The 23,913-nt window shown below is 31.0% G+C and overlaps 3 protein-coding genes across 4 annotated transcripts; 1 reads left to right on the top strand and 2 right to left on the bottom strand.

Annotated features, from left to right (window-relative positions):
- The first annotated feature begins 3,943 nt into the window (after nt 1–3,943).
- Nucleotides 3,944–5,995, top strand: LOC130799201 (snakin-2-like). Its single transcript, XM_057662312.1, has 3 exons — nt 3,944–4,105; nt 4,488–4,524; nt 5,491–5,995. The coding sequence occupies exons 1-3, from the start codon at nt 4,007–4,009 to the stop codon at nt 5,670–5,672; spliced, it is 318 nt and encodes a 105-aa protein (XP_057518295.1). The 5' UTR covers nt 3,944–4,006; the 3' UTR covers nt 5,673–5,995.
- A 1,105-nt stretch (nt 5,996–7,100) lies between these two features.
- LOC130799196 (uncharacterized) lies at nt 7,101–12,850 on the bottom strand. Its single transcript, XM_057662305.1, has 6 exons — nt 12,323–12,850; nt 10,461–10,660; nt 9,683–9,823; nt 9,519–9,599; nt 7,675–7,799; nt 7,101–7,575 (listed from the first exon to the last, which is right to left on the bottom strand). Exons 1-6 carry the CDS (start codon nt 12,543–12,545, stop codon nt 7,527–7,529), a joined length of 819 nt encoding a protein of 272 aa, XP_057518288.1. The 5' UTR covers nt 12,546–12,850; the 3' UTR covers nt 7,101–7,526.
- Nucleotides 12,851–13,875: 1,025 nt separating this feature from the next.
- Nucleotides 13,876–19,663, bottom strand: LOC130799187 (probable alkaline/neutral invertase B). Of its 2 annotated transcripts, XM_057662297.1 has the most exons (6): nt 19,398–19,541; nt 19,188–19,265; nt 17,322–17,838; nt 16,327–16,758; nt 15,390–15,948; nt 13,876–14,447 (listed from the first exon to the last, which is right to left on the bottom strand). In XM_057662297.1, exons 3-6 carry the CDS (start codon nt 17,787–17,789, stop codon nt 14,152–14,154), a joined length of 1,755 nt encoding a protein of 584 aa, XP_057518280.1. In that variant the 5' UTR covers nt 17,790–17,838; nt 19,188–19,265; nt 19,398–19,541; the 3' UTR covers nt 13,876–14,151. The 2 variants fall into 2 exon arrangements, with proteins under 2 accessions (XP_057518280.1, XP_057518285.1); XM_057662302.1 differs by having other exon boundaries at nt 19,188–19,663.
- Nucleotides 19,664–23,913: the final 4,250 nt, after the last annotated feature.

The following is a 23,913-nucleotide window of genomic DNA, read 5'->3' as shown; positions in this document are numbered from 1 at the left end:
GGTTAGGTTTTGAATATAATACTTTAAATTTTAATTTAATTAATATCTATTCAATTTAATTGAATATATAAAAACATTTAGAATGGAGTTGTACCATATTATAATTGGATAAGTTGAAACCAAATTAAACAACTCCAATATTCTTTGAGAAAGGGTTATAATGTTATATAAAAAATTATTTTTTATATTTCCATATTTAGTAGTTTTTGGTCAAATATTGGGAGTATTCTTTTCGGTGGTGTTTGACTCAATTATTTGCATCTACTCCTATTGAGTAATGACCAACCAAAATATATATATATATATATATATATATATATATATATATATATATATATATATATATATACATATATATATATATATATATATATATATATATATATATATATATATATATATATATAATTGTTCATCCAATAATGCTTAGAGGTTTCTGGAAGATAAATTATTATTAGGAATTTTTTAGTCGAATTAGTTGACTCCAAATTATTGTGTCTACTTGTTTAGCGTGTAATAATTAAGTGGGTTAACTTTTAATATTTTCTTGGTTTTGAAATTTGCTAAAATATAATTATTAATGTTGTTAATGGTGACTCAAACTAGCAAGCACCATTGAAGTAGATGAGAGGTCGTTGCCTCAGTCCGTGGGGCGCGAAGTGCGTTCTGTTTCCACTTCACGGCTCGCGTAATTGCGGTTTTTTTTCATGGGAGATGTCTTTTGGGACGGTTACCTTTATTTGTGATCGGTTATTTGTGGTTACTTAGACCCCAAGTTGTCTTTCAAGATGGTTTTATTATATATACTCCCTTTTGTTAGCACTAGGGATTTATGATTCACAAATTGAAAGAGATCACAAGAGAGCCATTATAATTTGTGAGTATGATTGTAATTCATCTTGTAAAATCTTTGCGATCATAGTGAAAATATTTGATCTCGGTGCCGGTGGACGTAGCTATCACATTGATAGTGAACCACGTTAAATCTCTCGTGTCATTTTCTTATTGTTTGCATTAAATTTCTTATTGTTTCATTATTGTTCATCGACCTTGCTTACGCTGTAGCACAACAATTAGCACTATTCATTTTCAAACTTATTTTATATAGTCTTTAATTTACAAGAAAAATATAGTCAAGTAGGATCTTGTTTGATTCATATAAGCATAAATTTTCATTATATTACCTTTTTATAATTTTTAGCTATGCATTATTTAATTTATAAAATGATCAAAATAACGCTTTGGATTGCGTAAAAAGTCAAATGTAATAAGTATAATGGAACGGAAGAAATATGGTATAGCAATTTTAGGTTTATGATAACTTGAAAAATCTAAGCCCAAGTCTTTTTAAGTTATAGTCCGAGTCATTTAATTAAAAATTATATTGCTATTTAAATGTGTACATATAAATATAAAAAAATGATAGTCGATCAAGCTAGTTCAGTATAAATATATTTAAGGTGAGTTTTCAATTCACCAATACTAGTATCTTAGGTTCTCCTCTGTTAGTTAAGTTGTGCATATTACTTTATTTCTTATAATTATAATTATTGTGTATTCAATTTAATTCTACTTATTTTTTGCTATTTTTTATCATTTAAATTTTAATATCTTTGTCAATATATATGAATTTTATGTGTCTAACTGTAGTGCTTCACATTTAGTAATTTGGCTGTGTTTTGTTTTACATGTCCATTACATTTCACAGTGAAGTAGTGAAGAACTGAAGATGCTCTGCCAAGTTATTTATTGCGAGTTTATTGTGGTTGGTGTATAATATATTAGGGGAAACTATTTCAATTACTCACTTGTCGATTTTGCATGTACCATTTAATTTTATACACTTATTAATAAATTTTTTATTTTTAAATATTTTTTATTATATTTGATAAAAAATTATAAAATTTACATTAAAACGAATTAATAATAACTTATTTAATTATGTTTTAATTAAAAATTTAAAATAAAATACAAATTAATTAAAAGAAATAAATAATACTTTTCATAAGTTCCTTTGAGCTTAAAATTTGTTCAATACATTCTTCTAGAATTTTTTTTTAAGCATACGTTCCTGAATATATAATCCTTAAGGTACAATATACAACCTTAACTTGCCACAAAATTAGGTTGCTCTAATTCATTAAATTTTATCAAGCCAAGTTCAAAAATCATATTCTTATATTTTAATTATTATTTATTTTCTATTTCTCCAAGAACTTATTACACTTATCTTTTAATCGATAAACTAATGAGTATATATAAATAGGAACATAATACATAAACTGGAAATGACTGCAGAGCGGGTACAAAAATAAATCTAATTATATGAAATACTCCTTTATCCTTCTCGTTTTGCTACATAAAAAGAAAAATAAATGAAAAAATGATATATTAGGTAAATTATTTAAAAAAAGTTCAGCATTTAATTTTTAATTTAAAAATTTATACATTCGACAAATTTAATTACAAGCTAGCTTGCTTACATAATATTATGATTGGAAAAGCCTTCAAGTGCTCAGATGAGTGCTTAGTTTGAGCAAAAAACACTATCTGCCCGTTTGGTTAGTCATATTAAATGATATTAATGAGAATAATTGATATATAAAGTAAAATTTCATCAAATGTTTTATATCATTCCAATGGCAATAAAAGTTTGATCAAAAAAAAAAATTTTATTTGTAAATTTTGATTACCACTTCTCTCAATAATAATGCACGGAATGAAATTTATAAAGAAAATGAGATGATTAAAGTTGGACAAACATAGCCATTAAGATAGTAAGAGATTTTTTAACTAAAATTAAACTAAGTTTTTATTCCATTCGGTTGGATTGGGTGCGGCTCAAATAGGCAATGGACTTGCTCGAACGAGCGCTTAGCTGTGGAAGACTCACTTGTGTCCAACTTTGTGCGTCACAACGCACTTGGGTTCTAACTTTGTAATAATCTTTAATTTGGTGATCGATTCCTCTAATCTTAAAGCAAAGTGTCAAATTAGTGGTAAATTAAAGTGTGGAACTAATGTTGTAGTGAACTTGAGATAAGCTTGCCCTTTGTCGGTGTTCACACTATAGAAGCCATACTCGATTAAACAAGGCAAGCCTTGTATTAGTTGTATACGTAGTTGGAATTGTAATTGTTTTACAGATTCTTAACCATCATTTTAAATTTTTAATTGAGTTAGTCTTTTAACAGACATAATATTAAAATTTTAACTGTCTATTTATTATTCCTTGTCATGTTTTTTCTTTAAAAAATTAAAATTATGCACTTTCCATAAAGTACAAAAATATGCGTAGTATATTAGACGATATATAAAGATGATATAAAAATAAGAAATAATGTAAAGAATTGAATTTTGTTCTAGGATAGATAATGAATGAAAAAGAGAAATTAGATTTTGTCTCAATTATAAATGTATTACTTCCTCTATTCCTTGAATCAGGTCTAAAATATAATTCTTACTACTACCTCCTATTCTTTCTATTAGTCTCATTTACTTTTGGGTTACAATTCACTTATAACTCTTAATATATGGGTTACTATTAGTCAAGTGGGATCTTGTTTGATTCGTCTCAATGCAAGAATTATTAATATCAAATTTTTATAATATTTAATTAAACATAATTAAAAATATTAAGAATTAAAATATTATCTCGGTAAATATAAAAGAAGTAAATAGGACTAATAAGTTGAATAGGAGGGAGTGTATGTAAAGTTAAATGTCTTACTCACAAATGTCCCTACACAATAGGGTGGTACTAAAATCTTAAGCTTAAGGACCATGCTAAACATTCTACACATTCAATATCCAAATATCCAGCTCAACACCAACATATTTAGCACCTTCCTTGAAAAATCTACCAAATTTTACAAACAGTAACACCAACTTTTCTGCCCATTTTTACCTCAACTCCCTCCTATAAATACACACCATTTCTTCACTCTCATTAGCCACTCATATATTATTTCTCTATCTTTTCATTAAATTATCAAATTCTAAAAAAATGGCTTTTTCCAAAGCTTTAATTGCTTCTTTGCTACTTTCTCTCTTTGTTCTTCAGCTTGTTCATGCCATTCAACCACAGACTACCTCTAATCAAGTGGTATGTTGTAATATTATTCACTTTATTATTTTTCAACTTTTTATTGATTTTTTTTCCGGCTAGTCGGTTGAGAGACCGTCTTTTCGAGAGATGTCTTTCAGGCCCATCTCATTAAAACTTAATGCTTACTTACCGTATTTTTAATGTCTACCTACACTATTCTTAATATTTACTTATCATATCCTTAATGCCTATTTACAATATCTTAAATATCTACTTATATTATTTTTTATATCTACTTATAATATTTCAAAAAATATATAATAGACCGGCCTAATTAGAGATGGTCTCTCAAATTAGTGTTTTTTTATGTAGTTTTAAAATTATAAAGTAGTATTAAATATGGTTGATGAAACAAGAATTTTGTTCATGATTTGTGCAGGGTAGCAACACTGGAAATGTCTCTGAAAGTAAAATTGGTGAGTTTTTTTAAATACTTTTTATAAGGAATTCTCATATGGTTTAATTTCCATAGAGAAATTTTTTGAAGAAAAGGCAATTTTGCCAAATTGCGGAAAATTTAATCAAATTTTATAAATTTCCCACATGAACATCTAATAAATCTTTTAGCATATGAAAAATGAGAGTGTTGGGCAAGTGATTTTTATTTTTGAAAAGTTTTTTAGATGGTTTTTGTTGTTAGCATTGGAATACTTTTAAACTTCTTCCGTGTCAAATTAGTCGTAACATTAAAAAAGATTTACTATTCATTCATCACTTATTATTTGTGGTTACTTTTATACTTCTAAGTTCTATTAATGGATTTTTAAGTTAAAATTAAAAATAACTTTTTTATTAGGGTTTTTCGATAAAATAGTTTATTGGATATTTTTAGCTTATTTGAATATAATTGTCAAATTACTCGTTTGTAGACAAACAAATTAAACTAACGGAACTAATTAACAAGTAATTGCCAAACACCCTCCAAACTCAAATAGATGAAAGTGGAAGTATAATATAGTTTCTTTGTCACTAGAAAGTAAGTCCTCTTTGTTTTAAATTGGAAATATGTATTCTTAAATCCTGAAACCTATTTTTTCTAAAGTACCACATCCATAATTTGAAAAATAAAATAAATAAATAAAATAAATAAAATAAAAAATGGCATGTGGAAATTGATTTTTGGCTATAATTAATGTAGGGAAAAACAACACAAGACCCCTTAAGAAAAAATGGGGTGTACTATGGCAAAATATCAATATTTATGGAGGACCTTTTAAAATAAATTTTTAAAATTGTATCAAAACTTAGATTGGTTACAATTATACTTATATTTAATACATTTGATTCATTTGTTGTATGTATAAAAATTATTTGTTATTTAAAATTTAAAGTAAATTTAAAGAAACAGAGAAAGTAACTATTAATATTTGGAATATATGCAGATTGTGGGGCAGCTTGTGCAGTGAGGTGCAGCGCCACAAAGAGACCAAATCTGTGCAAACGGGCATGCGGAAGTTGCTGCAACAGGTGCAACTGCGTGCCACCAGGCACCTCCGGCAACTATGAAGCATGCCCGTGCTATGCCGGCTTGACTACGCATGGCACCAGGAAGAAGTGCCCTTAAATTTCTTTATTTTGCTCCACTCCTATTATCTATGCTACTACTCCATAATTTTTTAGGCACGGTCCATTTCTTATAACTAGTGGTATATTTGGTCCAAAATTGAGTGATGTGTGATGAGGATGATATATAATATATATGTGAGGGTATAATTCTTGTTGGTGTTTATTGATTATTGTTGTAATATTTTGTATAATGGAGAATGTCTGATCTTGTATTATTTGTAGCAGAAGTATAATATTTATGTCTATTCATGCTATTTTTATAAGGATATTTGTTACATGATGCTACAACAACAGTAATAACATTTTATTATTCAAATATCATTAAGTAGCTTTCATTTTGAATGTGATTTGAGGGTCAAAGGTACGCAATTTTACACTTGTTGTTAATAATACTACCAAAGTGATTATTTTCAATAGTTAGACCTTTGATAAATAACACCATATACGACTTTACGTGAGGTTAGTATAAAATATACTCTATTATTTTGGGTTATAAGTATTGATTTTAGTCTGATTTAAGCTTGATTATTATGCAAAATTTAGAATCTAGATCTAAGATCACACAATTATCTTTGTTTTAAATTATTCTCTTTGATCTTTCTAGATGGTGAGAGTCCAACCATAACCATCAAAATAATCCATGATTCTTTGTTCTCCAAAACCCGACATTATTAATGGTTTTCTTAATAATTGCTCTAAGAACTTGAATGACAAGCAGCAGAAAGAGACTGAAAACTAGCAACCTATCGTTAGCTATTTCACATACATAAACTCTTGTGAGACACGGTTTTTTTGAAAGACCGTCTTTAATTAAACTGACCCAAAAAGGAAAACATAAAATACATTATTTGATAGGCATTAAGAATATTGTGAGTAGGCATTTTAAGTACTTTTTCGGTGGACATTAATATATTATAAGTAGACATTAAGGATAATATAAATAAGTATTAAGAATAATGTAAGTAGGCATTAAGAATACAGTGTGTGGACATTGAAATTTAATGGGCTGGGCCAGAGAGATGTCTCTCAAAGAGACGGTCTCTAAAAAAAACGGCCGTTTCACATAAACATAGCCACTGAGGAAATATCTGGTCATTTAACTTTTATTATCGTTTTCACCATTTAATATCAAACAGCCAAACGAAAAAAAAGACCATTTACATTCCCTACTCGGCTATCATCAAAAGCTACAATTTACATTCCCACTCCTGCTGTCAAACTGTTTCCTGACATTGGGAATTTCAGTTTCTGAATATTGCAAAATTATGCTCTAACCTGAGAAATCTAAGACATGGCCCAAATCATTTGTTTTAAAAACCAATCGAGATTACCAATTTGATTCCTTATACACGTAAAAATGAGTATTTTACTTCTACGCACCTTATACTAACATTTTGGATTCGCCTCCACGTGAAGGGGAAGTACATTATACAAAACAAAAAATCCTTCGTTATCTTATAAAGCTCTTACATCAGAATAAGAATGTATGTATTTGAACAAAAGTATTAGCCATGATTCTTCATTGTTCCAGATTCATGTAATACAAACATAAAGCACATGAAGCATACTACAAGTGAAGGAAATTCGGGTTTTTTGTCCACTCCACTATCGATCTGAGTTTACGCTGTAAAATTAATGTATTCAAGATAAATAACACAGTATAATTCAACATTAATTTAGCGTTCTCCTTTCTTTCCCTAACGTTTACACAATCCCTACTGAACTAAACTATGTCACACTAGAAAGCAGGGATCGCTCGTATGGTGTGCTAAGAAATCTGAATAAGCAAAAAAAAACCATCCAGAAGCTCGCTAAACCATTTTCGTTCGTGCAGCTTCATATAAAATATAATTTACACAACTCCTGCAGGAAGGCGTAGCACAAGTTGACCTCCAAAGATGCTGCAAGAGCCAAAAAAATAAACGAAAGATTAAGTTCATCGAGAAACGTCAGTCGTATGAAGTAAAAGCAACAGATAGGAGTGAAACAAGAATGGCAACCTTTTAACATAGTAGTAACAGAAATCTGCAAGGATGAAAGTTTGCACGATCTCTGAGATAAGAACAAAGGACGGCCATAAACCATAGCCCAGAGCAGTTAGGAGATGCCCACGGGTGTCTAATACCTGGTGAAGATTGCAGTATAACAATTATTGTTTAAATAAATTACATGAACAAGAAGCTTCAAATTAAATTCACACTCAAGTGAGAATCATGGGTTAATTCTATGTTACTTGACCTAGGGTACTGATGTCGGATACTGATACGTGTCCAAGTGTCGGTTACGTCTAAATATTTAATCTTACGCCTAAAATAAAGTTTCTAAGTGTCATACCCATATCCGAGTATCAAGGATCGGACACGGGTACGTGAAGCAAAATGAAGAGTCCGAGTAACATAGGGTAGTTCGACAGGTGTTCAATCCTCATCACGTCCAAAAAGGATTAATTCTCTTTTCCCCTCTTGCATGTAGGGATACTTTAGCCTATGCCCGATTAGAAAATAAAAGAATGACTCAAGTGCATCGTATTGCTAAATTATTACATCCATACAAAAGAACCTATCTATCCTTTGAGATTGGCTCATTTACCATTTTTGTTTGTCCGTCTCATGTTGCTCCGTTTCCCATTTTACCAAAATATCCCCACAACTATCTTCCTATTACTCACTACTACTTTAATTTCAAGGTGAAAGATGGAACAACCAAGGGAAGGAGATGGAGAGTAAGCGATATATTTTTCGTTGTTTGAATATGAGATGCTGATTAGGAAGAGAAGGGGTTTGGATGAATCCAGTTCCTTTTCCTCACCCTCCCTCTCCTTAGATCATAGCTAACAAAAGTGTGAGAAGGAAACTATATTCCCTTGCTCTTCATAGTCAATTTACATCAACTTCATTTATCACATTGCTTCTCATTTTTATGAGAGCTTTACACTAGGCAACTAAACAACCATAAGCAAGTTACCATATCAACCGATCCCACAAAACACACTTGAATTATGGGAAACAAGCTTTCCATTCTTGGTTTCGGGAAAGAAAAACCAAAAGTCTATAAAACGGACCAGATATAAAATTCTAAGCTTCTTCCGTGTGGTAGTTGAGATATGAAGTATCTATCAGTGAATATGTGTCACACATGTTAAGATCATGTTTGAGTGGCAAGTAATGTAAACAGGGTCTAACAATCCGATGCAACGATCACAAGGGGCAGCAGATAACCAGCAACAAACTAGAGTTGTCTTGAAACAATTATATCAAAACGGAGAAAAAATTCTCAATGAACAGATCCATTATTGGAATGGTTAGAAACAAAATTTACATAGGTGGAGGAAATTCCAAAGTAGCACAATTCTAGGACCTCAAAGGATTGAAGGATCAAACAATTTAGAAATTGGTAACAAAAGAAGTTTGGCCACGACCACTTTTTTCCTTATATTTAAAGATATTTCATCAACTCATTCGGTCCATATGAAATTCTTCTACATTTTTAGTCAGTAGAATATTCAGCAACCCTTTTAAAGGTGATTATGGGCAATGTAGTTCATCACCTCTTTTTTAGTTTTACTTTCTTTGTGCTAGAATCTCTTAACCTATCTTTCTTAATGCACCTCTTTAGTTTTACTTTCTTTTTGCTAGAATCTCTTAACCTATCTTTCTTAATGGCTCTGTCACTGATTAACCTATCTTTCTTAATGGCTCTGTCACTGCCTTTGAAATGAATTTCTTTTAGCTTCCTGATTACTATATCTTATCATCTATAATTGACGCATGGATAAGAGTGGGCACAACTCAATTTTCTCAGTTAAGACAAGTTCCAAGAGGCTAGAGTCTAGTATTACACTAACCTGAAGAACCCAGTGGGCACAACTCAAGAATCTTGCTACTCCAAGCGCAAACACATAATGTGCTGTAAATGGTTCCACGATCTACAAACAAAATGGAAGAGTCAGGATTATAGAACATATAAACAACAAAATAATTTGAAGAGCTCGTCACCAAGACATTGTACCTTTGTATTTTGCATAACCCGTAGCTGTGGCAGGACTGAGACAGCTTCTAAATAAACACAGAAAGCCCACATTATCCTATTAAAAAAATTGTGTGATGTTGATGGATGAACCGCCAATGCCAAAACAGCACACGGTAATAACTGCAAAATATTGAAGCAATTAAAGTACAATGTTAAAGAGCAGATAATAGGAGAAAGAAGTGGGGCATGGAGTACAACAAGTGCAAGGATGTAATATGATTTGCGTGCTAATTTACTTTTTGAATTTGTGATTCGTGCAAAATGGCTCAAAAATAGCAAAATGTCGGGAAGTATTTACAAGTTCCACAATCGTTCGAAGAAAGGGAGGAAGGGATAGATTAGTAACCTCACCCACTAGTATAAATTATATATTCGCATGAAATGTACTTCCTATTTTAAATTAACAACCAGAAAAAACAATCTTCTAATTTTTACATCCTAGGGAAAACACCACTCATATTTGAAATTCCCTTCAACATGTTATTTGAGTATTCGTGCAATCATCTGCATTCACATGAGCTTACAAATTTGGAGACAAACAATATCATGAAGCACAAACCTAAAAAAACTATCTTAACCATCTAAATCAACCTCAAGCGACTATCACTATTCACCACTAATACATCTATATCAAACTAACGGCATGGACAACACTAATATTGACAATGGTAACGTGATGTTGTAAATCAACAACAATGATTTTCATCACTGAATCAGGATTGTAGTAGTTATTGGCATGTCAAGTAGCTTCACTCACCACGTAATAAATAGCAAAATTGTCCTTGTCCTCCATATAAGTTGACCTTAGTTTAAATCGGATCATATAAATGACCCACATTGTAAAAATCAAGGTCGCTGTATCCAGAAGCGTGTGAATATCATATTCCATGACAAAACTGCAGTAAAGCCTAACTGCCAAAAAAATAGCTGTCAACTCCTGTGACTTCAATGAGAGTCCTGCAAATCATCCAAAGTGAGAAAAAATCATTCAGAAATCAAAACTCAAAGAGACAATTTCAGGCTTTCAGACCAATATCAGCGCAAGATCCATAGAACAGTACATGGAAATGTCAAAACAACAATCATTAGTAGTAGTAGTAGTACTACTACTACTACTACTCTGTAATAGTGTGGTAATAAGTGAACATCTAATTCCTAATATGACTTTTCGTGAAAACTGTTTTACAATCCAACTATGGCCTGCTGCCATAATGTATCAATTCCGCTACCTTGACGAAGGGCACATGTATTAAAGTCATAATATGATCCAAATGTTAGCAAACAGATCAAAAGAATACTCTAAAATATGTCACATACTGTGAAATCATTGTCTCTCAGAGTCACCCTTCCAAGGAAAATCTCAAAATCTAAGGTAAACGAAAAAGAGAACTTGACTAAAGAACTCATATTTAGTTTTAATTAATAATACAATGTCATCGGCCAACACCATGCATCACGAAACTTCTCTCCCAATAGGTCTTGTTTTCTCAAATAGGACCACCGCAAACAGAAAATGACTCAAAGCAGATTTTTGATGTAGGCTCTTCAGTCTATCCTCCAAATGTCCTAAAATTGGTTAGCACGTGCTCATACATATCTTGAACTAACCTTATACACTTTATATACTCATGTACATTCCTTTTTTTTTCAACAATTCATTAAGGTTATGTTTGGGAATAAGTATTTTCATTTTCAATTGTAGATTTCAATTATGAAATCATAAATGAAGAATTTGAGAATGACAAGGTATGGGAAGTCATTTTTCAAATTCTCAATTTTAACTAACTTTAATACAATGGTGGAATTGATACAAATCCAAATTTGGTTTTTATTAATTTGTCAAACACTAAATTTAAGTCAATTCTAAATTTCCAAATGAAATCCTCATTCCCGAACATAAACATAGCATAAAGTATTTCACTTGGTACTTTGTCATACGTCATATCAAAATCAATAGAATCATATGCAAATCCTTTTTCCAATGGAATACTTCCTTTGCTTCATTATATGGATAGTTTCCATGGTAGATAGTCCTGGTATTTTGTATATCTTTGAGGATGATACCCTCTTCCATAACTTCATGATGCATTGATGTGGCTCATAAGTTCATTCATTAGAATAATCTTGACAGAAAAATGAGGGAAAATACTTGCAAGAAGAAAAATCAACACAAACTTTCCACATTTTCCCAAACACCCCACTCCTACTCCTTCCGAAAAAAAGATTCCCCATTCAGCATAGCATAATTTTTTTCCATTTTAAGAGAAACAAAATGAGCAAAAGAGGACACCAAATATCTGAAGAAATCAAAAAAGGTGCCGAACCTTATTCATAAGGTCAATATAAGAAAAATCTATAGCAAAAACAAACAAAATGAAACAAAAATACTCTTCCAATTTATTGGGTAAACTAATATACAAATGCTACCAACTACATAATCATAATAGTGTAAGGGGAAAAAAACCTAGTTCATAGATAACAAACGAACCGATCACATCTTAAAAAATTAATAAAAAATTAACTACTAAACTTATTTTAAATAAAGACAAAAACTTAAAAATTAAGCAATCAAAATCCAAACCCTAAATTCCCAAATTAGCTTACAAAAATCAAAATTACCAGCACAAGTTTTCTCCTTTGTGAGTTTATAGATAAGAACAGCAATTCCAATAGCATGAACAGCTTCAGCAGCGACAAAAAGATTATCATGGTCACGAACAACAGCTCTTAACAAGACTAATGCCGCCATTCCTGCAACCACTGAAAGGAACGCCTTCACTTTTGGCGGTTGTCTTCTTAACCACGCCATTACTGTCTGGATCGGTCTTCTTTGTGGCCTCATCTTCCTTATTTCTTTCTAATTTAGGAAATTTTTCAATTTTTTTGGGTTTTTTTTTTTTTTTTTTTGGTTTTTGATTTTTGTTTGATTCTTCTGCTGCTGAATTAATCGAGATTGTAAGAATTGAAGAAATATAAAGAGAAATATATGAGAGAAAGTGGGTGGTGTTTGATTAGCTAAAGATTGTCCATTGAATTTTGGAGGTTAATTATGCTCAAGGTTTCCTCTTTTTAGTGGATTTTTAGAGATTGAAGGAATGGATGATTAATTACTTTCCTTTTTTAATTGTTTGACTTGTGTTGGACTCTTTTCAATGAATTAATGCCAATTAATGTTAATTTCTTGGGAAAATGAGTTTTATCTTCCTTGATGAAAAATTATTATATTTCTTAATATTTATAATATTCTGACTTTGATTATCATCTAATTTTCTCGTTTCTTTTACTTATCATGCAATAAAAATATGTTAATTTTTCTTTTATTAATAAGATAAAAAGTTGAAAAGAAAAGAAACTAACCATTTACAAAATATTTTTGATTCTAAAATTAGATAAAAGAGTATTGGTAATTTGGTTGCGGAAAAATAATATATATTTATGATAAACTTTACGATTTATTTCTTTAAAAAAAAAGTACAATTTATTGTTCAATTTAATTAAAAGAAGTAATATGTTTGAATCAAAAGTAAAATATATATTCATGATAAACTTTACGATTTATTTAAAAGTTTATTAAAATGATTATTTTAGTCTGCTAACATAATAAGTTACAAAATTTAGGTGTTCACCTGAGTTGGTTGAATTTATTCCAATTTTGGTTGAATTTATCAAATAAGTCAGATAATATTAATCGAAATTTATGTCATTTGAAAAATAAGTATTACTTTTTAGAAAAAATGTATTTGATTCTTATCTACCTCTTCTCCTTTACTCATCCTAACATATAATCAAATAATAATAACAATAGAAGATCGAAATCGGACAACTTAACATATAGGATTTGAGTGAGTTAAGAGACTGAATAGGTCAAGTCAACTAACAACCAATTTAATCCGACATAATCCCAACCTACTTTAGTTATATTTTTTAAGAAATGAATTTTTTTATAAAAAAAAATATATAATGTTTTTGGTATATACAATAATATGTCCATTATATTTTTGAGCATACACTACGATAATGTTCGATCTTCAAATTAATCGACCTACTAAAACATCTTAGCCTGCTAATATTCTTTACAATTAATTTGTTAATATCTCAATATTTTTAATAAATTATTGACGTTTTTGAACAAGTCAGATAATGGACACTTATATTAACTAATCAACTCTAAATCACACCCATGACCCATAGTCGTCACGGTTAATGTTTTTTGCCATTTTAATGCGTAACGTGCATTGTGCACCATGTGGTTGCAGAATACTTATAATCTGCAACTTATCAAGGGGAAGGCAATCACCCAACACGCTAACAAATGTGCATGTACAAAGACGAGATAATGTAAATAAGTCTAGTCCCCAAAAATTGAAGGTAAAAAGGCACAAACTTTGGTTTACAATCAAGCACTAGGATCTACTCACCCTAAGCTAAATATAAGAGACATTATTGAATCAGGTGTTCCAGGAAGCTGATCTTTTCATGACAGGCTTCATTTGTTTATCTTCCTCCAGAGAGATCATACCCAAATGTGAAGGGTCCTCAAGCATCATTTTAGCCACCAGGTAACCAGCAATGGACCATGTTTGATACTTTCGAGCTTGTTTACCTATGTATCGGCCGTGCTTGCCATCGTAATACTCTGGCCAGCTGTCTTTCAATAGCTTTGCCTCTGCTAGGTCTATGGCTCGTCTTGCTATCAGGGGGCGTCCGGTTTTGATGCATGCAGCTGTTAGGAGCCATAAGAGCACTGCAGCAACACAGTTCACAAAACAATTAAAATGGATGCATTTTTCATTACCCTAATACCAGTTAGTAGCTCCCGCCTGACGAAGTTTGAGGGTTCATATCACTCATATGTAAGCAAACTAACCCATATCACAATTTCTTGTGAGAGATGGTCTCTTTGAGAGACTATCTATAATTGGGTTAGCTATAAAGGAAAATGTAGAGTAAGTTACTCGGTGAGCATTAAGAATATTATAAGTAAGCATTTAAGATATTGTAAGCATTGCACGCTTATTCGGTGGGCATTAAGAATACGGTAAGTTAAGCATTAAGGATACGGTAAGTTAAGTATTAAGGATATGATAAGTAGGCATTAAGGATGATATAAGCTGGCATTAAAGATACAGTAAGTAGGCATTAAGGATGATATAAATAGGCATTAAAGATACAGTAAGTATGCATAAAGTTTTAGTGGGTTGGATCTGAGAGATGTCTCTTAGTTCTCTCAGGAGACCAGCTGAACCCATATAATTACAAAGGGTTTGTCTTCAATTGACCTTTAATGCAATATGCAACTTCACATAAATGCGAAGGTACATGATTTAACACACATTTTACATTTTAACAATAGTCCATTGTCAATTGTCATTTGAGAACTATAAATCCGTAGCTCCATGGAAAATCGACATTACCACCAAGTCCAAAATCTAGCATAAGGGTTGCCGAAGATAGGGTCTAAGAAGGTCCATAAAAGGTAGAAACATGGTATTTGCACACATAGAAAATAACTAAATTGAACTTTGCACCACCATGAATCCAGAAGCACAAAGAATTGTCCAAACGAGGCAACACGTGATGCACAGGCATGCATTACGTGAAGCAGCACGTATACATAACCTGCCTCGAAAGAGCGATTCAATTGAGCTGTCGGGTGCACGCAAGTGTAAACCCAAAAAAGGCGTACCTGGCCAGGATCCTCCGTTGTGATAACTCCACCGAGTATTCTTAGGGTCACATCCTGTTATGATCCGCCAATCATGGCTCTCAATGGCTGGATAACAGACTTTTAACGGCATCTCACCAACCAATTCTTCCCACCTTGCTTCTATAAGATCCATGATAGCAGTTGATTGTTCCGATGTGGCCATTGACGAAAGAATTGCAATACAGTTCCCCAAGCAGAACCAACGAATATCCATTTTTGCTGGGCTGACATTTCCAATAAAGTAGCCACCACGATTTGGCATAAAATCAAAGACCCATTCTGGAAGCGAATCTGGCATCACATTGAATTTGTTTACGGCAGTATGAGAATACTCTTCTGTTTTGTATCGGTAGATATCGTTAAGCTGCTTGAAGTCCATCCAGTAGTAAGTTCTCATGTGGTAGCTTAAAGCATGGAGACGTTTGGATATTCGCTCAATGAACTCATTTCCTTCATCATCGTGTTTTAACAAAACTAAAGCACACCTAAGAGCCATGAAGAAAAGAGCTTGAATTTCGAGTGGATAACCATAAACACCCTGTATGCAAAATATAAGAGATTATCAGGAGGCCATATAGCACTATATATGGGGACTTCAACCATCAGCTTAAGTTTTTGGTTGAGTTGGTTCCTTGACATGGTATCAGACCCAACGTGACAAGAAGTCACGGATTCGAATAACCACCCCTCATTCAAAGTAGAATATTTAGCGTTAGGTATGAAGAGGGTATGTACTGCATCCACACTTCTAACCTTTCTTCAAAGTTCCCTACTCTACGTCAAGGTTCTATAAAACTTGAGCAATCTATTTCTAAAATATCAACAAAAACGATTCTAAACTCATGAAAAGAAAAGATTAAAAGCAGTGGCAAGAAAGTTAGGAAAACAGCATAAAAGTTGTATAGAAAGAACTTACCATTCTACGATCAATCATACAACAACCATCAGCACAAAGGAGAGTCGGAAATGTATCAAAACCCTCGGAAAGGCACAAGCTGAGAATGAGGCGCATTCCCTTCTGGCATTCAGGCAGTTCGGCTAATGTAGAATCTCCTGTACTTTTAGTGTATGCCCGAAGCAAGATGATCCACCAGAATCCTGAATCGATGGGGGCAACTCTTCCTATCGCACTTTCACCAAAGTCAGCAATCAACGTCTCATGGTTCCTGACCGGATCATGGAAAACTTTAAAGCTAGCTGGCATCACCCCTTCCCCAAGTTGAAATCGGTCTATCTTCTTCTCCCATGATTGAAGGCGGAGAGTTTTCAAAAGAAAATTTCTAACAATATCTGGTTCCCCATTCATCAAAAAGGCTAATGCACTTGGAACAAAATCCCTAACAAACACCTACCAGAAAAAAATACACTTATACTTCTTTTATAGTAAACATATCAAAAAATAGTATACATATTTATACAAAGTTCAATTCATGTGGTCGAAAACAGGAACCAACTCAACCAAAAGTTTAAACTGATGGTTGAGGCCCTGAGATATGTTATATACTATAACACGCGCCCTCACACGAGAGCCCTTTGGGCTAGAAGTGTGGATGCAACACATGCTCTCCTCATACATGGCGTGGAATACTCCACTTTAAATGAGGGGTGGTTGAGATTCGAACCCGTAACCTCTTGTCACACTAGCTCTGATAGATTGACACCATATCAATAGACTGACACCATATCAAAGAACCAACTAAAACAAAAGCTTAAGCTAATAATTGATACAAATGTAACAAATTCAATGGGACACAGGGGTATGCACTTGGTAGTTGGTACGGCACACTAACATTTCATTCGAGATCATCAAAAAAACAACATGATTACCAAATATTCAAGTTTGCACTTCAACTTAGCAGATCATTATGCATTCAAAGAAGTAAAAATGAAGACAAAAACTAGGTAATTTACCTGATCATAATTGAGTTTTTCCTCGGAATTATCCAAGGCCGCAATAGTCCCAACAGGTTGACCACGAAAATAAACCAAAGAACGCCTTAATGATTCCCAAGCTTCCCCGACTATAGGGTGAGGCTCAAAGTCAGCTTGTGACCTAGGAGTACTAAAACCAGATCTTGGGGTGTTGACACCAGACCGACGACTAGAGCTAAAAGCATTCTCCAAATGATCCGCCAACCGGGAAATATTATCTCCATTCCTAGATGATATCCTTGGAGACATAAAATCACCAAGAGACCTTTCGTCGAGGGATCTTTGTCGGCTCTCCATAGTCAAAGTTCGTGGTCTATCCAAAAGCTTTGCCAAATCACATTCTTCATTTCCATCTAACGATGTACACGCAACAGCACGCGGACTAATGTTACCGTTCTGGGGGCTTACATTTCCATTCTCGGGAACTTTAACAGAAAGCCCCATCATTCTAAGATGAAAGGTTTAAGGGCGAAACAGCCGGTTTTGTTTCGACAACCTACATTACAAATTACAACCAAATATCCTTCAACCGTTACTCATACCAAGATACAGAGTGCAGGACAATACTAATATCAAACAACAAAACACAGCAAACTCAACCAGCTGTATTAATATCAAACATAAGCTCCAACTTCCTATTACTTGTAGTTTGTACAGCCCGTTGGGTTATTGGTATCAAATAGTCGGAAATGATGATGAAAATTTAAAGTAATTTAGCTAGAAATATGATCCAATTTTATCTATCCTCACCCTTCTTTTTCTTCGCAAAATCTATTCTCATCCGTTACGACTTCAAAAAAACCGGCCAATTTGAGGGTGAGAGCAGAACTACCATGGGAAATGACAAAATACATTTTGCTACAATTAATACCAATAACCGAACGCTTGGTACACTGAAATGATTTTCCACTTCCCTAATACCATTAAGTAAAGGTATTCATTCGATTCATCGGCTTGATTATGGGTCAAGTGTTTCGGGTCGGTTTAAAATCAGAGTTTGTGTTTCGGGTTGATTTTAAGTCGAGTCAAATCGGATTCGGTTTAGGTCGAGTGAATATAAGCTCATCGGATCTGATTTGAACACCTCTACCATTAAGTGACTTTCATTAGACGACATTTCGGATATACACAATTTTACATGTACAAACTTACTAAAGGCTTTAACAGTAGAAACCAATATAGTACAAGCGGTACAACCACTGACTCACCTAAGATGCTCTTGTCCACTTGAATTAAAGTATGTATATTAACTTAGAACACTTTTAACATGTTTAAACTTTCAATTAATGGAATCATCAACTATGATTAAACTAATTTACAGCAAAACTTGTATTGATCATCAAAGTAGATACAACATTCAAATCAAAAGTATAACCCAAACATGACATTGAAATGACAAAGGCATAGGAATCTCCAAAAAGAAGAGCAGTACCATACTACCATTTATAACCCATAACTATAATTTCTTCAGATTTACAATCAACTTTTTAGAGAAAATTTCAGAAGTACTCTTATAATCATGTAAATATTGAAATTTTTACTCAATCCAAATGAAAGAATTGATATTTCCAAGGAAATCATCTATCACAAATCACAATTGTGTTCACTATAAACTAAGATCAACTTTAGTTAATGGGGGTATCATTTTTTTTAGAAAAAATTGCATGTATGAAAAAACACTAATGAAAAAAATCATATAAATAAATTCCTAAAAAAAAATTAAAAACTACCCAGAACAGAATTTTGCATGATTTGAAATACCCAAAAAGGGATACTTCTATTTATCAAACATAAAATTATGGTGTCAAAAATAAAATGCATCAAAAGATTATGATTGAAGCTGACCTCAGGGCTCAGATAATATCGCCCCACCAATTTCACTTGAGCAATAAATGGAGAGAGAAACATATACAGTTTTATTTCCTACCAAAACCAAGAATATATATTTATATACAAAAATTAAATCTTAGAAATTCATCAAATCTCTGTTAGTAATTTAATAATCAAAAATTACAAGAAAGGGGTAAATCGGTAAGTGATCAAATGAAAGAGTACCGGGTTAACGGGTAAAATAAACCGGCAAAATTGACTGATTTTAATTTGTGGGTGCTTTTGGACTAATTGAAAGGACAACTCTGTGATGTTGTTTATCTTTCTATCATATTTATGGGTTTTCAGAAAAATGGTTTGTTTTCAGGAAAAAGATGTCTTTACATAGACAGTGATGTGAGCAAAACTAGGTTGGGCAAATAATTGACGAAAGTACATTCATTCTTCGTATGTAGTTATATTATGTGTGTTAGATTATTGAGACTATTTATTTATAATATATTATTAATATTTGTTAATGTATAAGATAAAATACAGTAAAGTGAGATTTTGTCTAAATTTTTTTAGCACATACTTTTGTAATATTTTTTGTAGGATTTTTAGATGTGTATAGTTTAATATGAAGTATAAAGAATCAAAATAACACATTATAATAAAACAGAGATAGTAATATGATAATGTATTTATTTAACCCTTAACTAGAATAATGACACAAATACTAAGAAATTTTATGAATAATTGCGAAAAAAGTCAAATATAGCAAATTTAATGAAACAAAGAAATAATATAATAATGCGTTCATTTAACCCTTAACTAGAATAATGACACCAATACTAAGAAACTTAATGAATAGAATTGGTGGGAGAAAAACAAATTAATACATCTAGATAAAAGTTAAAAGGTAGTGAGATTATTATATTTAAAATATAAATATTGTCAAGAAAATAAAATTGACTAAAATAGAAATGGAATTGGCAAATTTATAAATATAAGAGAGTATAATTTATGATGATTGTTCTTCGTGGAAATAGAAAATGGTTTAGTGGTCCAAGTTAAGAACAAAAATTCCATTTTGAGTTGACTATATATTACTCCATTCGTTCCTTTTTGTTTCTCATATTACCTTTTACACGTATTTTTTAATAAATTTTACGTCTTAATATCTCTAAGTACGTATCATAAAAAATTATAAAAATTATATATTAAAAAACTTTACATCAAGACAAAGCTAACAAGATTTCACATGAATGTATTTTATCTTTAATATATACTTTAAAATTTTAATTTAAATTTTTTTCTCTTAGAACAAATTTAAAGTGGACAAACAAAAAAAATGGAAGAAGTATATTAAAACATTAAAAATAAACTAATTGTTTTGGTGTATTAATAAATCGAAAAAATTGGTGTCCAAAGAAACTGGATTTTAATATTTGGATTCTAATCTACTACGCCATCACCGCCAACAATTGTTTTTAAGATAGTTTATACGCCAATTATTTAATTATTATTAAGGAATCTATTACTTCTATTATCTCATCCTATGAAATTTGTCTCAATTTCTTTTTAAGTTTGACTTATTAAATGTTTTATTTTTATTTTTTAACATGATTTGCACTTTTTAAATTCTCATTCACTCTTTTAATTTATTTTTTTTTATCTCATCTTAAATTTTCTCCTCTTTTTCATAAAATATTACTTTTTTTCACTTGTCTTGATTTTTTTTACCAATTGTCATTTAAGTAAAATTAATGGGACCAAAGGAGTATTACATTTATCTCTTGCTAGAATTGAAGTCCAGAGGTAGACTTCATTCAATATGCAATTGGAATCAAACTAGCACTATTTAGACTTTTGTTTTTTGAAATGTTTAATTTTGATCTTAATTTTTTTTATATTGATATAAGATTAAATATCTGAGATAAATTTAATAAAAATTTTGCTTACAACTATTTGAGATTAAATTATTATTGTTAACAACATAAAAAGTCAATATAACACAAATTTAAAATACGAAGCAAAATAAGAGTATGATTAGTAAGTAAAAATGTACCTTATCATTTGAACAAAATTGTATAGAATAGAACTATATATAGTTCTTATCGCTTTATTATGTGGTTTGTCTCTAAAAAACCTGAAAAAAAATTGAAATCTACATTTAAAAAGTGCTTCACAAATCATAGAGATTATATGTCCCATTCAGTTGTTTTAGGTTAAAAAGGTTTTCTTTGTCCTAAGAAAATTATTATAATTTTCTTAAAATCTGTTCTATAAATTTACAATAATTATATTTTAGTCATAAATTACACTTTTTGTTTAGAATCTATTCACACATTTTAACAAAGTAAACTTTTTTGTCACTCATTTAAAAACATCAAAAAATGTATATAGTTGTATTTATAGCAATTTATATGGTATAAGGAAAGAATTAGCTAAAAATGGGTGATTACGAGGGGTTTATGTTGAAAGCAAGATGCATGTGATGTGCCCTTTTGTGAAACTGAGGCTTTTTGCAGTTGGAATCATGCACGTGTACGGTTCATTTGATCCAATACATACACCTCTAACGTACTGCATTGGAGTCCTTCTCTTAGTTTAAGACTTTAAGTTGTTCATATAAAAAATATCCATTAGAATTAAAATTAAATATTTTAGAAAGTGAATATATTATTTTATCAAATAATAAGTCTAATGGAGAAGAAATATGGACAATAAGCATTAAAAAAATATTAAAATAAAGTTACTAAAAAATATATGGGAATTACAATTATTTAAAAAATATTTGAATAAAGTTTGTGGAAATATATATGGACCATAAGCAATATAAAAACTTAATTAAATAAAGTTAGTAGGAAATATGTGGTGATTATAACCATTAATAAAATATTAAAATGAGTATGAACAATGTTAATTATGTTCGAAATTTGTGATATAAATAAAAAGATTCTTTTACTACAATATAATTTGCTTTTAGTGGGATATATTTAGCGACATTTAATTTAAATGTCGCTACATCAAATTTTTAATAGTATATATAGAGGATTTAGTGACATTTATTAGACCTTTTAGCAGCATAATAAAAAATCACATAAAAGCTTTTTGCAACATAGAATCTAGTGACATTTCTCAAAAATGCTACTATAGACTATAGTACCAATTACAAATGTCACTAAAGACCAAATAAAGTGTCACTAAATTACTTTTTAGTGGAACTTAAAATAAAAACCAATGATTGTTACACTTAAAATATAAATTAGTGGCATTTTTTTAATGTCACTAAATCTAATGATCGTGAAAAGTTAAATTTATTGTAGTGTTTAGGAAAACAACAAATAGAATGACCTAAAATGACAAATAGAAACTACTTTAAGGAACAAAAGGAGTAATATTGCTCCATGAAGAGTAAACTCTCTGTCCTGTAGCATTTGGTATATAAATAAATATAAAATTTGACCAAATAAATAAAAAGATAAGGATAAAAAATATTTATGGAGAGTAAAAGAAATGTGTTGATAAAAAAAACAAATTCAATGTGTTAGATGAAAATTTTAAAAATAATATGAGTCATGATAAAATAAAAATTTAGCAAATCTCATTAACAAATCAAAAAAAAAAATATAGCAAAATTTATATGACAAAGGGAGTAATTTACAAGGAACGAATATTGATCACTAGTTTATACAATACCGACTAATTCGTTGCATTTTTATTTCTTTGATTTTGCTATGAATCGATAAAATTATTATGTTAAAATTTTAATTAAAAATATAATTTTGATAAATAAGCGAAACAAACATATAGATAAAGAAAAAACAAATAATAAGAATGTCATGGATTAGATTTAAAATCATATGGATCAAGTAAGAATAAAACATACTTTTTTTAAAAGAGACTCAAATTGATCAAGGTTTACAAGTTTTGAATAGTGTTAGACCTTAAACATACTTATTTTGAACAAACTCAACCACAAATCAATCAAATTTTAAAGTTTTGTGTCCTTTAATCCAGACCAACGAGGGCTGGTGTTTCTAGGATCTAAAATGCTTGTTGCATTGATAATATATTTTGTTTAATATATTATTGAAAGAAAATATTTGCTGATTTGTTGAGTTTTTGTCTTTTTACTCTTATGATCTTTAATAGAAAAAATAAATATGATTACGATTAGTATAAAATATAGATATAGGTAGATCAATGAATCAGGTTTTGGATCCAAAGTAGTTTTACAAGGAATCTTAAAGGGGTCTAAATGTGTCATATTAAAATCTAAGTTGGGTGATCAAATCTAGGCACACAAGTCAGTTCTAGGTCCATAAACTAAATTCGAATCTAAGATTAGAGTCTAAGGAGGGAAGGAAGGCGGCAACTCATACCCATAAGGAGGATGCGGCCTAGGAGTCCCCCGACTCAAGAAAGATCGTCAAAAAATCCTCTAAAAAAGAAGTTTTTGTGACTAAAAGTTGACCGATTGATGCTGAATTCGCAAGCCCGCATATAAACACACAAACTTAATCATATCTATTGATCTCGAATTCAATCTAGATACATAAATTAGCGTAACATCTATGAAGAATCCAATTATTATTATTATTTTTTCATGTTATTCTTGAGCCGAGTTTCTTTTTATTTCTTTTAAATTATTTTTGGTAGTAGAAGCCTAACGCATGGTCTCGCACCAACCCAAATGGGATCTAGCCTAGCCTAGCCTGTAAAACCCATGTGCTTACCATGAGCCATTGGCCAA

The sequence above is a fragment of the Amaranthus tricolor genome, chromosome 1, assembly GCF_026212465.1.
Source record: "Amaranthus tricolor cultivar Red isolate AtriRed21 chromosome 1, ASM2621246v1, whole genome shotgun sequence".
Taxonomy (NCBI): domain Eukaryota; kingdom Viridiplantae; phylum Streptophyta; class Magnoliopsida; order Caryophyllales; family Amaranthaceae; genus Amaranthus; species Amaranthus tricolor.
Note: the sequence above shows the minus strand (reverse complement) of the source record. Positions and strands in the feature narration are given on the sequence as shown.

Excerpts from the sequence above, each read along its gene's own strand:
- LOC130799201 (XM_057662312.1), top strand. The coding sequence starts at position 4,007 with ATGGCTTTTTCCAAAGCTTTAATTGCTTCTTTGCTACTTTCTCTCTTT. Across the intron at positions 4,106-4,487 it reads AGACTACCTCTAATCAAGTG|GGTAGCAACACTGGAAATGT; the intron begins GTATGTTGTAAT and ends TGATTTGTGCAG. Across the intron at positions 4,525-5,490 it reads TGTCTCTGAAAGTAAAATTG|ATTGTGGGGCAGCTTGTGCA; the intron begins GTGAGTTTTTTT and ends GAATATATGCAG.
- LOC130799196 (XM_057662305.1), bottom strand. The coding sequence starts at position 12,545 with ATGAGGCCACAAAGAAGACCGATCCAGACAGTAATGGCGTGGTTAAGA. Across the intron at positions 9,824-10,460 it reads ATTTTGCTATTTATTACGTG|TTATTACCGTGTGCTGTTTT; the intron begins GTGAGTGAAGCT and ends AATATTTTGCAG. Across the intron at positions 9,600-9,682 it reads GGGTTATGCAAAATACAAAG|ATCGTGGAACCATTTACAGC; the intron begins GTACAATGTCTT and ends TTTTGTTTGTAG.
- LOC130799187 (XM_057662302.1), bottom strand. The coding sequence starts at position 17,789 with ATGATGGGGCTTTCTGTTAAAGTTCCCGAGAATGGAAATGTAAGCCCC. Across the intron at positions 16,759-17,321 it reads AAAAACTCAATTATGATCAG|GTGTTTGTTAGGGATTTTGT; the intron begins GTAAATTACCTA and ends TTTTTCTGGTAG. Across the intron at positions 15,949-16,326 it reads GTATGATTGATCGTAGAATG|GGTGTTTATGGTTATCCACT; the intron begins GTAAGTTCTTTC and ends TTTTGCATACAG.